This window comes from Scyliorhinus canicula, chromosome 1, assembly GCF_902713615.1.
Source record: "Scyliorhinus canicula chromosome 1, sScyCan1.1, whole genome shotgun sequence".
Taxonomy (NCBI): Eukaryota; Metazoa; Chordata; class Chondrichthyes; order Carcharhiniformes; family Scyliorhinidae; genus Scyliorhinus; species Scyliorhinus canicula.
In genome coordinates, this window is record NC_052146.1 from 11,341,982 (window position 1) to 11,360,703 (window position 18,722).

At 43.1% G+C, this 18,722-nt stretch overlaps 1 protein-coding gene across 1 annotated transcript in view; it reads left to right on the forward strand.

The window, feature by feature from the left end:
- Window positions 1-18,722, forward strand: part of arvcfb (ARVCF delta catenin family member b) — a 474,185-nt gene that overhangs the window by 353,129 nt on the left and 102,334 nt on the right. The window contains 1 exon segment of the mRNA XM_038818458.1: window positions 6,438-6,621. Within this exon segment, the coding sequence (XP_038674386.1) occupies window positions 6,438-6,621 (184 nt within the window).

An 18,722-nucleotide genomic window follows, 5' to 3' on the forward strand; every position in this document is an offset into this window, starting at 1 on the left:
CATGGCAGGTGATGCAATTTAACCTCCGTAAGATATCTGGAATTAAAAGTCTAATGATGACCATGAAACCATTGTCCTAAAAACCATCTGGTTCACTAATGTCCTTTCAGAGAAGGAAATCTGCCATCCTTACCTGGTCTGGCCTACATGTGACTCCAGACCCACACCAATGCGGTTGACTCTTAACTGCCCCCTCAAGGACAATTAGGGATGGACAATAAGTGCTGGCACAGCCTGCGACACCCAAATCCCATGAACTTATTTTTAAAAATTGACTGACAAATGTCATCAGACTCTAACAAGATTTGGCTGGCCTTGCAGGAGTGTCTGGAAAGGCAGTGGATCTCTTGTGAATCACCTTATTCATTCCCTAGTCTGAATGAGACTACGTGACTCAGCCGGGTGTGGGTGTATCACTGAGTTTGGGCTAACAGTGTTTTCCTCCAGTCTGTTTAACCCTTAAATTACCTGCTACATTTTGGACCCCATTACTGGACCCAAATTCCTTATATCTCTATATCATGACACCCAATTTTATTTTTAATCTTGATTTTGCTCAATTCTTGAATCACCTTTTTACTCCAGTATCTTGGCATACCCCAACAAGATACCCTCCTATTTTCCAGCATTTTCCTTTTCGTTAGCCTCCTATTCTTTTTCCCCTCAAGTGCTTAGTTAGCTATCCCTGAAATCCATCGATGTTATTCACCTCAGGCATTCCCACATTCGCAACACCATTTAAATTGCAAGTGTCTCCAGAATTCCTTGTGAATTTGTTTGCGACTATCTTATTCATAGCCCCAAGTGTTTCACATCTCTTACTCTTTGAAACATGATCCTAATTTCATAATTTTAAAGACCTTGATCAGTATTTTGTATTGAGAAAATAGCATGAGTGGTCCAGATTTCTTCATTTTTGGGCCAGCATTTATTGTCCAAGCCTAACTGTCCTCTGTTTCAAAGGGCATTTGAGAGTCGGCCACATTGCTGTATGCTGTGGATCTGGTATCACATGTAGGCCGGACCGGGTAAGGTCAGCAGATTTCCCGGACAGGCGCTGGAATGTGGCGACTAGGGGCTTTTCACAGTAATTTCATTGAAGCCTACTCATGACAATAAGCGATTTTCATTTCATTTCTTTTCCTTGAACTGAGCACACTAGTGAATTAGATGGTTTTCATGGTCGCTTTATGGAATTCCAATTTTTTACCATCTGCCATGGTGGGATTGGAACACAGGTGCCCATGGGCCTCTGGTTTACTCGTGCAGTGACGTCACCGCCTCACCCATAATTTAACCCTCTTCCTTAACTGTCTGGAAAGGACTGAGTGCATTGGAAAGTAAAGTGTGAAGTAGAAATACTGTTATTCAGACTTTACAAAATCTCTAGAATTATTTGATTTTATGGTATTCGGGCGACGGGTCAATTGTTGATGCAGAGTATTTAAAACCTATTTACAAAAGTTGAAGGAGAAAACTTTGCTTCCTTGATTTTCAAGTGAAGATTTGAAAGCAAATGACCCAAAAGGAAAACACAAGCATGGTATGGAGATGAGAAATGCGGAGCTTAGACTCTCAGTTGACCCCGATTACTTCTGAATTACAGAGTTGCAAAACCCGAGGATTAATGATGGATTTATTGTTTGAATTTGATATTGCACTAATCCACAGTCAGTTTGTCCAGTAAGGAGCCGTTACATTACTATTTGGTGGAACTTCGTCCATACCTCCCATTGTATGTGACTTGATAGAAAGAATGCATAGGCAATTCAGCACATTGATTACCCAACTTATTTTGAATTTTAGAAAAATATATTTTTCTTTGGAAATGGACAAGAAAAATCCAGCCCTTTTTACACTTTTCTTCATGGGCACAATTCCTACACACTGGTCCCAAATCAGATTTCTATAGTGAAATGTTGCAGTAATAGATCATTTGTACGATTGATCAGTTTTAGTGCATGGAATATGTTGTGTACTATAATTTTGCAAGGTTTTAATTGACCTTGCCAAAATATCATTTGCGTCTGAATTGGTTTAACTTATCCTTACCTTGGGAGGCAACTTTTACTGGATTCCTGACTAGTTATCCTCTGTCTTCGGGTTGATCCGTAATCACAAGTATTAGATCTGACCTGTGAAGTGGTTCTGGGCTGCATCTTAGTTAACTTGTGCTAAACTCTTAATATATACCTCTTTACGATGTTTTTATTAGGTCGAAAAATGCTTGTTCTAAACAGCTTTCCAATAATAAATATGCACGTAATTCTGTTGGGAGTTACTACAAACTAAGTATTAAGAGTAATACAACCTTGTGCATAAAAATGTGACTTCCTTTTATGTAAAGAACCGAGGAATTCAGAGGGAGAAGAGAAGAAAGATGGGTTAAAAGCAGGAGATGGGGAGGACATTATAGTTGGGGTAGACGACAGAAGCCAATGTGAAGATTTTAGGAGGCTTTTGAATAAGAGAAAGGAGATTAGAATCGAGGAATAAGGAGGGAGTTTGAGATAACTGGGAAAAGTCGTGGACTTAAGGGAATAAGGACTAGTTTAGTCACGAGCAAGTGACTAAATGCTGGGGTATATAGTTGAAGGATGTTGTTGGTATTGGGATAGTATTGTAGAATTCCTACAGTGCTGAAGGAGGCCATTCAGCCCATTGGGTCTACACAACCCTCTGAAAGAGCACCGTACCAAGACACAATTACCCACCCTATCCCCGTACCTCCAGCTAGACACAATTTAGCATGGCCAATCCACCTAACCTGCACATCTTTGGACTGTGGGAGGAAACCGGAGCACCCAGAAGAAACCCTCACCAACACGGGGAGAACGTGCAGACTCCGCACAGTCAGTCACTCGAGATCTGAATCGAACCTGTGTCTCTGGCGCTGTGAGGCAACAGTGCTAACCACTGCCACCGTGCCAACATGAAATTCAGCATTAAACCATGAGGAATGTAGCCATGAAATGATTGAAAATTATTATGATGTCTCTTTGTGATCACAGGGAAGGCAGTGGAGCTGGCAAAGATTAGACTAGAATAATTTAAGCAAGAGAGGACCAGAACATTCTATTTTGAGACATGTGGCCGCATGAGTGAAGAAATTGTTTGGTTGAGTGGGTGAAAAAATGGTAGCTGGAATTCAATCCAGAGAAGTATGCGCTAATGCATTTGGAGAGGGTGACAAAGCTAGAGACTACATTATAAATGGGAGGGTAGAGGAAGTAAGAGACCTGGGAATGCACCTTCCTGAAGGTGGCTAGACAAGTGGGTAAGGTGGTAAAGCATATGGAACGCTTTCCTTTATTGGACAAGGTGTACAGTACTAAAGCAGGGTTGTAACGATGGAACTGTAGAAAATGCTGATTGGGCAACAACTGGAATTTTGTATACAGTTCTGCTCACCACTTTACAAGGAGGACATAATTGCTCTGGAGGGAGTTAAAAGGATATTTGCAAGAATATCGCCGGGGCTGGAAAGTTGCAGTGGAGAGGAAAGATTGCACAGGCTAGGGTTTTCTACCTTCGAACTCAGGAGGCTGAGGACTACCTGAAGGGGGTGCACAAGACTGAGGGACCTGATGAGAGTTCGCAGGAATGCCCTGTTTCCCCTCTTGGAGATGTCAATTATCGTGGGGCTCAGATTTAAGTTGTTTGGGAGAAGGATTAGAGGGATATTAGGAAAAACTACTTCCCCAGAGGGTGGTAGGTGTTTTGAATTTTCTGCCTGGTTTGATGGTTGAGGCAGAAACCCTCATCTCGATTAGAGGGTACCTCAATCTGCAGCCAAAGTGCTGAAACATGCAAGGCTATGGACTGGGTGCTGGAAAGAAGGGTGTGATCGGTGCTTTTTTTTCCTCCTTTTTTGAGGGGCTGGGGCAGACACAATGGACAGAATGGACAGTTTTTGTGCCGTCTTTTCTATGGTTGTATGGAATTTAAATAAATACTGAGTAACTGCAGCTACAACCAAAACTTGTATTTAGATAGTGCTTCAAAGTAATCACAATCCGAAGGTGCCTAATAGAAGCATTATGTGGTTTGATGTAAAAATTGAGCTTTCTTAGGCAATATTAGCTTTCTACGGCAATATTAGGACAGATAGGTTTTAAGGAGGATCTTAAAAGAGGAATGGGAGAGGATAAAGGGAGAGATTCAGGGACAAAATTCCAAGCATCCAGCCTCTACAGTTGAAGCTATCGCAAGGCTATTGAAATCGGGGACGCACAGAGATCTTGTGCACAGAAAGTTTTCAGGCTGAAGGAGATTATAGAAATGGTGAGAACCGAGGCCATGGAGGGATTTGAAGACATGAGTGTTTTAAAATCAAAGCCTTTACTTAACCAGGAGACTAGCAGCTCAATTAGGATGGGGGCAATAAGTGAACTGGATTTGGTGAGAGTAGGGGCACTGGCAACAGAGTTTTGGATGACCTCCAACCAGCATTCGCAGAACCTGGTTGTCATATTTGACCTTCAGACAAGATGACATTTCAGCCTTAGCGCGAAGTGCCTATTTACGCCTTCATGACATTGCCAGACTCCTGCCTCAGCTCATCTCCTGCTGAACCCTCAACCATGCTTTTGTTCCTTGTAGGTATGAATATTTCAACATATTCCTGGCCAGCCTCCCACATTCCATCCAACGTTTGATGGCTGCCAGGGACGGGGATGGCGGAGGTGCTTCAGGACCAGTAACTAGAAAGCACAAAATGGAATTTTGGGCAAATGAGAATTGTGAAATATGAAGAGAAGTTGAATTTCCATCTTATGGAAAAGGAAAAGTATAAGGATTTACAGACTAACTCCTTCCTGGCAAATGATTCCCAACGGAACTGTAGCTCATCATAACTACACCGTATCCAAAAACATTTAAAATGGTGGGATGAGATGAAAAAAGACTTTCACCCAATTTCTTGAATCCTTTCAGAATACCAACCCTGCCATCCCCTCATTTCAGTCTTTCACAGCATTTAAAGTTCAACATCCTGGCTTGCCATTTTGAGCATTAGAACCTGCTCTAAGCTTGAACCACAACCCTGAATCTGCACCTTCAATTGCATTCCCCTGTGTACCTAAGAGCACTTCTGTACCGACTGTTACAGTAGTGAAGCGTCTTGAATATCCCCAGGTGCGTTTTCTTTTTAAGGCTTAGCTCTCCAGTTGATCAGTTTGTTCCTTAGGGGGAGGTGGTGATGGAGTAGCGGTAATGTCACTGAACTGATAATCCAGGTTAATGTTCGATATGGATTCAGTTCCCACTACAGCAGCCGGTGGAATTTAAATTCTGTTGATAAATCTGGCATATAAAGCTAATACCAGTAATGGCAACCATGAAACTGGCATCAGTTGTGCAGTGGTTATCATGTTGGCCTTGCACGTGTAAGGTTCCCTGTTTAAAGTCAGCCTGAAACGAAAAATTTCATAACTGACATTCATGTGGTGGAGGCAGGTTTAATTGAGGTATTCGAGAGAGAACTGAAATATTGTCTGTAAAGGAAGAATCACTTATTGTCACAAGTAGGCTTCAGTGAAGTTACTGTGAAAAGCCTCTAGTCGCCACATTCTGGCGCCTGTTCGGGGAGGCCGGTACGGGAATTGAACCCGTACGGAAATTGCTGGCATTGTTCTGCATTACAATCCAGCTGTTTTGCCCACTGCTAAACCAGCCCCTGTGCAGGGTTATAGTGTGATGGTACAAGGTGCATTTCTCATTCAGGAGAGCCAACACATACACAACAGACGCAAAGGTCCCCTTCTATGTTGTAACAATTCTGCCATTAATACCATGTTGTATAGTGGCATTTCACATTTTAAATATTGAAGTTGTGATCCATGGAGTTTGGAATATCTGCCAGTCCAGACATTCATTCTTTAAGCTGAGAAGGCTAATCGGTTTTAAATTATGCACGCGAGTCACTTTAGTAGTCATACACAAAGCTTTGTAAAAAGCACATCACTGAAAAGCAGTGTCACGTTTTGGGATATGGAACAGCAAGTGTAGTGAAGGTAGCAAAGGAATCTATATTACAAAATGTTTTAGACGTGTCCCAATATCTAGACAGTTCATTTGTCATGTTGGATAACTGACAAAATGGAAATGGATTCTGGGGCTGTGACTTGGGCTTTTGGAAGTTAAAATGTGAATATTTGATGGGTGAAAGGGAAAGGTCAGGGGATTGTGACTAACTGGATAGCAGCAAAGAATTGGCACAGGCAACGGTCAACTGAATGGGGCATCATTCCGATTCCTTGATAGCAAGTCTCTGCAGTTGCATACTTCGATTGGAATTTTGAGTTTGTTGTGGTATATATGGGTTATCAAAATAGTCTCTCCAATTAATTTCAAGCCTATGTTTGAAATTTTAAGTGACTATTTTAAATGATGTCATTTTTATACTGTCAAGTTGTTTTTCGATTTATTTTGTGTAGGTACACTGTGGAACCTGTCGTCCTATGAGCCACTGAAAATTGTGATTATCAATCACGGCCTTCAGACTCTAACAAATGAAGTCATCATTCCTCATTCAGGCTGGGAGAATGAACCTAATGAGGATTCCAAACCACGTGATGCTGAATGGACAACAGTCTTCAAAAACACATCAGGATGTCTAAGGTGAATCTACTTTTGTAAAAAAAAACTTCTTACTCCTTTGCTCTGCTATAAGTTTGATTCTGCGTTCGTTGGTGGCATCTAGTTTTGGAGTAAGAAAGTTGTTAATTCATATCCACACTACGGCAGGATTTAAGGTGATGTTTCGGGCTGTGCTACATTGGTTTAAGTGCTGTCTTTGGAGGGTGCATTAAACCCACTGAATGATAAAGATCTTGCATTTATTGAAGAAAAACTAGAGCTACTCATGGTATCCTCACCAGCATTCATTCCTCAACCAAGATTACCACAAAAGACAAATTGGTCATTCATCTCTGTTTGTGGAATCTTCCTGAATGTATGTTGGTCAATAAGCAACGTCTTTAACATAATTTGTGTGGAGAGCTTCAAAATCCGATGACCGAGCACTCTCACCAATGCAATTCCTTCTTCAATTGGATAAGATATAAGTAGTCTGATCGTGTATATTTTAAGCTGAGGAATGACTTGTTGAAAAAAGTGATGGGCGGCACGTGGCGCTGTGGTTAGCACTGCTGCCGACGGCACTGAGGACCTGGGTTCTATCCCAATCTCGGGTCACTGTCTCTGTGGAGTTTGCACATTCTCCTCCACAACCCAAAGATGTGCAGGTTAGGTGAACTGGCCACGCTAAATTGCCCCTTAATTGGAAAAAAAATAATTGGGTACTTTTTTTTTTAAAGTTAAAAGGAGTAATTACAGAATACTTCAGTGCCGAAGAGGCCCTTCGGCCCATCGAGTCTGCACCAAAGCATGGAAGGTCCAGACCTTCCCACCTAATCCCACCTGCCTGCACTTGGCTCATAGCCTTGAATGTTAAGGCGTGCCAAGTTCTCATCCAGTAGTTTTTGAAGGATGTGAGGCAATCTGCCTCTACCACTCTTACCAGGCAGTGCACTCCAGACTTTCTGGGTAAAAAGGTTTTTCCTCAAAATCCCCCCCCCCCCCCCCCCCCCCCCCCCCCCCAAACCTCCCACTCCTCATTTTGAACTTGTGGCCCCTTGTAACTGACCCTTCAACTGAGGGGAACAGCTGTTCCCTATCCACCCTGTCCATGCTCCTCCAAATCTTGTACACCTCGAACAGGTCACCCCTCAGCCCTCTCTGCTCCAGAGAAAACATACCAAACCCATCCAACCTCCCTTTATAACTTGAATGTTCCATCCCAGGCAACATCCTGGTGAATCACCTCTGCACCCCTTCCAGTGCAATCACATCCTTCCTATAATGTGGCAACCAGAATTGCACACAGTACTCCAGCTGTGGCCTCAAAAGTTCTATAATGCTCCATCATGACCTCCCTGCTTTTGTAATGTATGCCCCAATTGATAAAAGCGAGTGTCCATATGCCTTTTTCACCACCACTGCCTCCAGCGATCTAATATTATGCCATTTGTCCCTAATCTGTCTAAATGTCAACGGTTCAAATATCAAGAATTTTCGGTTTCCATTCCAGGCCCTCTAGGTCTGACCAAAGTTATTGGTCACGTTGCCATATCCATTACGATTGTAGATCTTTACAAAGGAGTTGAAGACATTGGGGAAGCTATGGAGAAGAACTACCAAACAAGATTGGACAGGCTGCAGCTTCTTTATCTCAAAGAAAAGGCTGAGGGTTGACTTAATATCGGTTTTAACATTTTGAAGGAGTCTGATAGAGTCGACTTGGACAAGATAGTCTCACCTTGTGGGAGAAGCAAAATGAAGGCCACATATAGAACATAGAACATAGAACAGTACAGCACAGAACAGGCCCTTCGGCCCTCGATGTTGTGCCGAGCAATGATCACCCTACTTAAACCCACGTAACCCGTATACCCGTAACCCAACAATCCCCCCATTAACCTTACACTACGGGCAATTTAGCATGGCCAATCCACCTAACCCGCACATCTTTGGACTGTGGGAGGAAACCGGTGTAAGATAATGACTAATAAATCCAATAAGGAATTCATGCAACTTATTTACCACAGAGTGATGAGAAAGTTGATTGCATCAAATAGCATAGGTGCATCGTTAGCATCTAATGGGCGGCACAGTGGTAAGCACTGTTGCCGCACAGTGCCAGGGACCGGGTTCGATTCCTGGCTTAGGTTGCTATGCAGAGTCTGCACGTTCTCCCCGTGTCTGCGTGGGTTTCCTCCAGGTGCTTGGTTTCCTCCCACAAGTCCCGAAAGACGTGCCTGTTCGGTGAATTGGACATTCCGAATTCTCCCTCTGAACCCAAACCGGTGCTGGAATGTGGCGACGAGGGGCTTTTCACCGTATCTTCATTGCAGTGTTAATGTAAGCCTACTTGTGACAATGAAGATTATTATTATTAGTGATGGCCACTACACTCACCTCTGCCCCCTGACTCTCCTGAAGCTCTGGTATGCCACTAGTGTCTTCCAGTTCAGTTCCTCTGCCATTTCTTTGCTCCCTATTACTACTACTACAACCTCATTTTCCAGTGGTCCAATGTCCATTTTTGCCCCTCTCACCTTTTTATGCTCTGTATTTAAGGGAATATGTTGGCCTAGGAGAGGGTCCAGAGGAGGTTCACAATGATCCCCGGAATGAAGGACTTATCATATGTGGAGTGGTTGAGGACTCTTGGTCTATATTCAATGGGGTCTAGAAGGTTGAGAGGGGATCTCATTGAAACTTGCAGGATGCTGAGAGGCCTAGATAGAGTCGACATGGAGAGGATGTTTCCACTCGTAGGAGGGCATGCATACGTAGATACATCGAAGATAGGAACAGAAGGAGGCCTTTTCTCCCTTCAAGCCTGCTCCGCCATTTATCACGATGGTGGCTGATCATCCAATTCAATAGCCGAATCATGCTTTCTCCCCATAACCTTTGATCCCATTCTCCCCAAGTGCTATATCCAGCCGCCTCTTGAATATATTCAATATTTTAGCATCAACTACCTCCTGTGGTAATGAATTCCACAGGCTCACCACTCTTTGGGTGAAGAAATGCCTCCTCATCTCTGTCCAAAATGGTTTACCCTGAATCCTCAGACTGTGACCCCTGGTTCTGGACACACCCACCATCGGGGACATCTTCCCTGCATCTACCCTGTCTAGTCCTGTTAGAATTTCATACCTCTTTATGAGATCCCCCCTCATTCTTCTGAACTCCAGCGAGAACAACCCCAACCTGGTCAATCTCTCCTCATATGACAGTCCCGCCATCCCTGTAATCAGTCTGGTAAACCTTTGCTGCACTCCCTCAAGAGCAAGAACATCCTCCCTCCGAAAAGGAGATCAAAACTGCACACAATACTCCAGGTGTGGCCTCACCAAGGCCCTGTACAATTGCAGTGGGCTAAACAGCTGGCTTGTAATGCAGAACAGGACCAGCAGCACGGGTTCAATTTCCGTACCGGCCTCCCCAAACAGGTGCTGGAATGTGGCGACTAGGGGCTTTTCACAGTAACTTCATTGAAGCCTACCTGTGACAATAAGCGATGATGATTATTATTATTATTATTATTATTACTTGAAACCTCTCGCAATGAAGGCCAACATACCATTAGCCTTCTTTACCACCTGCTGCACCTGCATGCTTACCTTCAGCGACTGGTGCACAAGGACACCCAGGTCCCGCTGCACACTCCCCTCTCCCAATTTGCAACCATTCGGCTAGTAATCTGCCTTCCTGTTTTTGCTTCCAAAGTAAATAACCTCACATTTATCCAAATTATACTGCATCTGCCATTAATTTGCCCACTTGCCCAACCTATCCAGATCATGCTGCAGAATCTCTGCATCCTCATCACAGTTCACCCTCCCACCCAACTTGGTATCATTTGGAAACTTTGAAATGTTATATTTTGTTCCCTCATCCAAATCATTAATATATATTAGGAATAGCTTGGGTCCCAGCACTGATCACTGTGGCACTTTGAGGACACAGCCTAAGTCTGAAGGAGTGATCATTTCAAACTGAGATGCGGAGGAATTTCTTCAGCCAGGGTTTGGTGAATCTGTGGAACACTTTGCCGCAGAAGGCTGTGGAGGCCAAATCACAGTGTCTTTAAGACCAAGATAGATAGGTTCTTGATTAATAAGGGGATCAGGGGTTATGGTGTGAAGGCAGGAGAATGGGGATGAGAAAAATATCAGCCATGATTGAATGGTGGAGCAAACTCGATGGGCTGAGTGGCCTAATTCTGCTCCTATATCTTACGGTCTTATGGTGCTGGGATTTTGAGTGCTGAAGGAAAATCTGTTGCTACCTACCCACATGCTTCAACAAGTTTAAATGTAGATAGTAACTGGCTAGTTTGCATCACGTTGTAGAAAGTGAAGTGTTTTTTAAAATGTCAAACCTGCGAGCTAGCATCTTTTATAAGCAGAAATCTGGTACTTTTATTGATAATCTTTTGTCATAAGTAGGTTTTACATTAACACTGCAATGAAGTTACTGTGAAAAGCCCCTAGTTGTCACACTCCGGCGCCTGTTCGGGTACACGGAGGGAGAATTCAGAATGTCAAATCCACCTAACAGCACGTCTTTCGGGACTTGTGGGAGGAAACCGGAGCACCCGGAGGAAACCCCCGCAGACACGGGGAGAACGTGCAGACTCCACACAGACAGTAACCCAAGCCCGAATTGAAACTGGGACCCTGCTGCTATGAAGCAACAGTGCTAACCACTGCTACCGTGCCGCCCGTCCTTTAATCTGAAGTAAACTGATGAATTAATGTTGCCTGATGGAGAGTAGCTGCACACACCATTTACTTTGCTCTACTGTTCGGGAAAATTCTGTTTGTCTCGCAACCAGTTTCTTGCTTCAGTTTTCAGTGAAAGCACACACAACTTTGACATTAAAAGGACACCCCAACTGTCAAATGTTTGGACCACAGGATGTTTGGAACATGCCCAATAGCCAAATAGGATTGCAAGAAAACAAAGATGATTTCACACTCGTTTTCGCAGTCAGAGCAATAACTCTGTGGCAAACCTGTGGTCAGCTGCAGTTGCAGCACTTGCAAATTTTTGCTCCAGAATTTCCCCATGTCCTGTCCCAGGAACAATTTGGCAAAGTGTCACCTGGACTTGAAACGTAAGCTCTTTTCTCTCCCTATAGATGCTGCCAGACCTGCTTGAGATTTTCCAGCGTTTTCTCTTTTGGTTTCAGATTCCAGCATCCGCAAGAATTTGCTTTTATTAGGTAGGGAGGTGGCTTTGAGACCAGCTAGAGGTCAGCCATGATCTGATAGAATGGCGGAGCAGGCTTGAATGGCTGAATTGCCTGCTTCTGCTCCTAATTCCTATGTTAGACCAGTGAGATGAAGTTATGACAGTGGGGCAGGAAATTCCAGGCTGTTTTCTTGATTTGGGAAGCAAAGAATGGCTGGAACCTCAACAGGAGACAGGCAGCTGTATCTGGGATTTTGAGCTCCAGGGAGATGTTTAGATAAGGTAGTGGGGGCAGGAACCAATAAAGATTTGGATGATGGACCAGGAGGCAACTTTTTCATCTCCAACAACCTTTTCTATTATTAGCATAGATAATCAGTCCCTCAACCCCAGTACCCAGCGTTCTAAAAGCAAATTACTGGAATCTGAAACAGAAGAGAAAATGCTGGAAACTTTCAGCAGGTCTGACAGTATCTGTAGGAATCTGTCCTACAGATGCTGCCAGACCTGCTGAGACTTTCCAGCCTTTTATCTTTCAACCCAGTGTTCTAAAGTCCTTTATACTGTTACCCAAGAACAATCTGTATATCTCAGTCTTGAAAATTTCAATTGAAGCACAGAATCCGTAGTTGGAGAGAGGATGGCGTTCCAGATTTCCTCCGTGCTTTATCTGGACAAAATGGTTTATGAATTTAATTATTTTAAAAGTTTGTTCTTGGGATGCCGTTATTGCTGGCAAGACCAGCATTTATTATGCATCCCTAATTGCCCTTGGGCAGGTTGTAGTTGAAATGCTGCAATCCATGTGGTTGGGTACGCGCACTGTGCTGTTTGGGAAGGAGTGACCATGATGGAACGGTGATTTATAGTTCAAAGCCAGGATGGTCCGTGACTCGGAAGGGAACTTGCAGATGGTGGTGTTCCCATGCACCTGCTGTCCTAGAGTGTTGGTGATCCTGGGTGTGGAAGATGTTCAAGGAGTCTGCTTGGCAACTAGCATTACAAATGATTGCAAAATGCATTTGTTCATGAAATTGAAGGAAGTCAGATTTACTCTGCAGTTAGCCCTTGTTCGTGGCTTAGTCAGAACTAAGCTTATTTCTCTGGCCTTTCGAATCCCAGCGTTGCTAATCCAGCTGGTGCACAGGATGGGAAGCTTCAAAGGGGCACAGAGTATTAAGGTCAGGAAACCTGACCCAGACCAGAGATTCACCATGGATTCATTGGCTTTGTAATGTTAAGTACTATCCTAGATGTTAATTTAGCTGCTGACACATTGAACTGAAATTATTTATATATATTGATTGCTGTTTTGAATACCTATGAATAATATGAAAGCGAGTAAACACTTTTATTTTTTTAAATGTCTTCATGTGATGTGGGCATCACTGTCTAAGCCAGCATTTTATTACCTACCCTAATTAGAATTATAGAATCCTGAAAGTGCAGGAGGTGGCCATTCGGCCCATCAAGTCTGCATCGACCCTCTGATAAGTGCACTCCACTGAAGGCCACTTCCCCATACTGGCCCAATAATCCCTTAACCTAACACTACACATAACTGGGCACTATGGGGCAATTTAGCACAGCCAATCCACCTAACCAACACATCTTTGGACTATGGGAGGAAACCGGAGCACCCGGAGAAAACCCAGGCAGACACGGGGGGACCGTGTGAACTCCACATAGATAGTCAGCCAAGGCCGGAATTGAACCCGAGTCCCTGGCACTGTGAGGCAGCAGTGCTAACCTTAATATAATGACCAGAGGCACTTCACAGGAGCGTTATAAAAGAAGGAATGACACTAATTGCCATTGAGAAGGTGATAGTGAGCTGTCCTCTTGGACAACTGTGTCCCTGTGGTGGAGGTACATAGTCAGTGCTGTTAGGAAGGAAATGATGATTCGTGTACAACAGTCACAATTTGAGTGCAATTTTTGGCAGTTGATAATGGAATTAAAATATTTTGCAAGCTTTGGTGTTCAAATTCTATCTTTGCAAACTTTAGTATTCACGTTCTATCTTCAACTAAGATAGTGGAACTTCCTTCAGACATGAAGTTTGTGATTTCTCTGGATAGTGTCCATGTGGGTGCAAATTGTTGTAGTTTATTGATACTACAACAACCAATGTCCAGAGGCACTTGGCAGGAGCATTATGAAACCAGGAATGACACTGAGCTACTTAAGGATGCACAAGAGGCCAAAATTAGAAGAATGCAGATATCTGAGGGTTGTGTGGTCAGAGCAGAATAGAGATGGCATGGGTTAGGCGGGGGTGGGGGGAGGCCATGGAATTATTTGTGGGGGAAATGCAAGTTTTAAAAACAATGCTGCTACTCTGGGGAGCCTGTGTAGGTCGGAGGGTACAGAGGTGATAGGGGAATGGGATTTATTTAATGGTAAGACATGGGCAGCAAAGTTTTGGATTACCTCAAGTTTATAGAGGATACAATATGGGGGACCAACCAAGAGTGCATTGGAATAGTGGAGCCCAGAGTTAACAAAGTCATGGATTAGGGTTTCAGTCACAGATGATAGAGAAAATTGACATTCTTTTCCTTAACTGCTTTAACATTTATTTTTTGCTGGTGGTTGCCAAAGTACTCATCCAGGTATTTTTTGAAGGATGAGGCATCCCACCTCTGCCACCCTCCCAAAATAATCATATCAGTAGCTGGAAGGTAGTGAACATAAGACAGTGCCTTCCAGACTGTCACCATTCTATGGGTAAAAAGGTTTTTCCTCAAATCCCCCCCCCCCTAAACCTATCACCCCTTACTTTGAACTTGTGGCCTCTCGTAACTGACCCTTCAACCAAGGGGAACAGTTGCTCCCTATCCATTATGTCCATGCCCCTCAAAGTTTGGTACACCTCAATCAGGTCACACCTCCATATTCTCTGCTCTGAAGAAAACAACCCAAGCCTATCCAACCTCTCTTTATAACTTAAATGTTCCATCCCAGGCAACATTCTGATGAATCATCTCTGCACCCTCTCCAATGCAATTACATCCTTCTTATAATGTGACGACCAGAATTGCATGCAGTATTCCAACTGTTGACTCACCAAAGTTCTATACAGCTCCATCATGGTCTCCCTGCTTTTGTAATCTATGCCCCGATTGATAAAAAGCAAGGGTCCCATATGCCTTTTTCACCACCCTAGTAACCTGCCGTTCTGCCTGCAGAGATCTATGGACAAACACGTCAAGGTCCCTTTGTTTTTTTGGAACTTCCCAGTGTCAGACCTTTCACAGTATACTTCCTTGTTAAATTACCCCTTCCAAAATGTATCACCTCGCACCTTTCAGGGTTAAATTCCATCTGCCACTTTTCAATTGGTTAGTCGTACTTCCAATGTCTCAAGATTATCTCCAAATTGTGCATTTAATAAACAGAGTGATTTCTCTCTGAAGAGGACAGTCATCTTAGAGAGTGGGGATCTGGTATTTGCTCACACTATAACCTGTGAGCTGTTGCAGATACTGAGACTATTTTAGGCAAGGGAAGCCCACCATGATCGTTGCCGGGTTCATTCCAAAGTGAACATTGAGTATCTTAGAGCAAGACTCGCGTTGCAAACTGGTATTGAAAGCTTGCAAGCAATTTTTTTAATAGTAAAGCTTGCGGAAGGTGCTGTATGGTGGATACAAGGTGATTTATCTCTTGTGGTACTCTTATTCTAAATCAAACCAAGCAACGTTGCTCGCAGTTTCATTGTGGTGCGAACGGACTGCCATGTTCTTGCATATTATTTTCGCTATTGTGACGTTGGCCAAGACAAATATGTTCACTGCCTTCCAGCTACTGACAGGATTATTTTGAATAATTTAAGAGTTGACGATTGGTGCACAGAGGAATGTGCACAGGAGGTGCACAGAAGAATGATTCAACAAAGCTGATGGCTCATTTTAGCTGTTCAAATAAAATTTGTGACACACTGAACAGCCAGAGTTTACTTGTAACTCGGAAAATCTGGAATTTTGAGCCAAATGATTTCATACCATAAGCAGCAGGTGCCAGACATCTTCCAGCTGGAACCATTAAAGGTGAAGTTTGGAGCAATGTGTTTGCTTACCCTGCGGTGCAAAAACAACCGACTCGTGTGTTAAGACTGATAATCAGATAAATACTAGGTAAGGCTGTCACCGGTGCATGTATTTAAATTATGGTTAAATCAAAGAAGTTGCACATTGATGAGGTTTCTGTGACATAAATCATTGCTCCGTTTCAGATAGCCAGACAGTGAAGGATAAAACCAGAACCTTGTCTTAGCGTTTATTTTCTATTTACAGAGATACACGTTCCAAACATGAGCCTCTAAGTCTTAATCAAACCAACTTCAGTCTGCCAATGTATAAACATGGGGAAGCTGTGACGTTGTGGTATTGTCACTGGACTAGTAATCCAGAGACCCAGAGTAATGCTCTAGGGCCCCAGGTTCAAATCCCGCCACTGCAGGTGGTGTCATTAAAATCTGGAATTTAATAATCTAGTGATGACCATGAAACCGTGATTGATTGTTGTGAAAACCCATTTGGTTCACTGATGTCTTCTATGATTTAATTAATAGATGTTGGCACAGTCCACTAATAAATACAAAAGCACAAATTAATCCCCAGTTCATGTCTTCAATACCATTAAATATCCACCTGGACTGACCGACGTGAAACTCCAGATCTACAGCAATAATGGGGCTTCAGGTGACCGTCTGTGGGGAGTGCAAACTTCCCGTGACTGTGTGGGTTTCCTCCCACAGTCCAAAGATGTGCAGGTTAGGTGGATTGGGCATGCTAAATTATCCCTTTGGTCTCCAAAAGGTTTTGTGGGGTTACTGGATTATGGGGATAGAGTGGAGGCATGGGCTTCAGTAAGGGTGCTCTTTCTAAGGGTCCGTTCAGACTTCCTGGGCTGAATGACCTCCTTCTTCACTGTAAAAATTCTATGATTTAATAGATGCTGGCACAGCCCACGTCCCATGAACGAATTAAAAATAAAGCACAAATGAATCCCCAGAATCATGTCTTCAATACCATTAAATATCCAATTTATCATAGGATCCCTACAGTGCAGAAGGAGGTCATTCGGCCAATCGATTCTGCACCGACACTCCAAAATAATATTCTACCTCAGCCCCCTCTCTCGCCCTAGCCCTGTCACTCCACGTATTGATCATGGCCAATCCACCTAACTTGCACATCTTTGTACTTGGGTGGAAACTAGAGCACTCTGAGGAGACCCACACTGTTACCCCCCTTGACCCAGACTGGCAACAAATAATTAACAAAATAACCAAAGATTCTTAGAAAAATACCGCAAGTCTTTGGCTGTCCAGTAATTAGTCACCAGATTTGTACATTTAAACACAATTGCTTTTTATTTATTGCAAGGACTGTATTGAAGTGTACAGCAAATACAACTGGTTAACTATTATCTAATTCTCTGTCGGTCTCTCTCTCTGGGGGTAAGGGTGAAAAAACAGGAGTCATTGTTTCAGATGGTTGTCTTTAAGCAGATATTCCTTCAATGCAAGCTTTCAGATCCAGGTCTCTGTTTGCGGCCTGTAATGGTTTCACTGTAGATTCATTCATTCAGGTTCTTTGTAGGTTCAGGAATACATAAACTCACAGCCGTTCTGGAGAGAGTGAGAGAGGGAAGGGAGGGAGAAGTTCTTTGTCGCTGTGTGCCTAGGTCTCAACTCTGCTTTCCTTTGGTCTCTGGAAATATTTCCACTTGGGCAGGATGCAATCACCACTTGTTACTGGGCAGAATATGGCCTTTTGGCCAATTCATTGACCACCACCCAACCAATCAAACCGAATCCCACCCCATCTCTTGGGTGCCACAAAGTCTGCATCTTCCTGTCCAAATCTTACAGCACCATTTACTATGTTGCAACTTCTTGAATTCCTCATTCTCTGCAGCTTGGCTTAAAGGTACATATCCATTAAGCATCGTGGATCAAAAATGATAACGGCAAAAATAAAAGACAGGAAAAATAAAGAAATCAACAAGAAGGAACCTGACACGGGAAGAATGTGTAAACTGCGCATACAGTCACTGGCAGGGGTTGAAAAATTATAAGATGTTTCAAAACTGCACTGAGGTAGCAGTGCTAGCTACTGTGCTGCTCTCAACATCTTACCTCAAACTCTAATTTTTATTTTGAAAATTAATTTTGAATTAAAACATCATGCTAAAACCTGATCATTTGCAGGAAAAATTGTTGTACAATTGAACTATATTCCCAACATTGAAGGCCTGAAGGATTTAAGAAAGTGATTGTTGTGGATTAAAATTTAACCCATTTGCAATTCCTGATTTGATGTATCAAATTTTGGGGGAAATTAAAAATCGGGCTAGGCCATTTATTTATCAGGAGCCCATTAGGTTGTAGCATCATATGTAACAGTGTAAAGCTGTACTACGAGCAAAATGAAAAACATCTTCAAGTTTTGTATTTTGTAGGAAATGTTTTTGTTACAAAATGTATTCAGACTGTGAGGTTGCTCTGGTAGAATCTCAGAAATGCGACACATGTTTGGCCTTGAGCTGAAAGCGGAAGTGAATCAATGCTACTCTATTCCGCTGCAAGTGAATTTTTGAGGTCATGGGCTGTTGGACAGCAAGTATTTATATTCATAAATTATACAAAGGCCTTGTGATATGAACAATGGAGCCATTGTATGGCCGAAGAGGAAATAAAGTTGGAACACAGCAGCTTTCCTTGCAGTTTCTATGAAACAGTGTGTTATGTTTTCAGTTTATTTGGTAGTTTTCTCCAATCTACTTGGACCCCAGCATATTGTGCTCAAACTGAGGGCTCATCTGGTGACCTGTTCCCAAGATGCTATCTATGCTGTATCCTCTCCAGCTGAGTGAGTGGCATCAGTAACTTTGTGTGGGAATTTTGGAGTGCGACCTACCCTGTGATGCAACAAAACCAG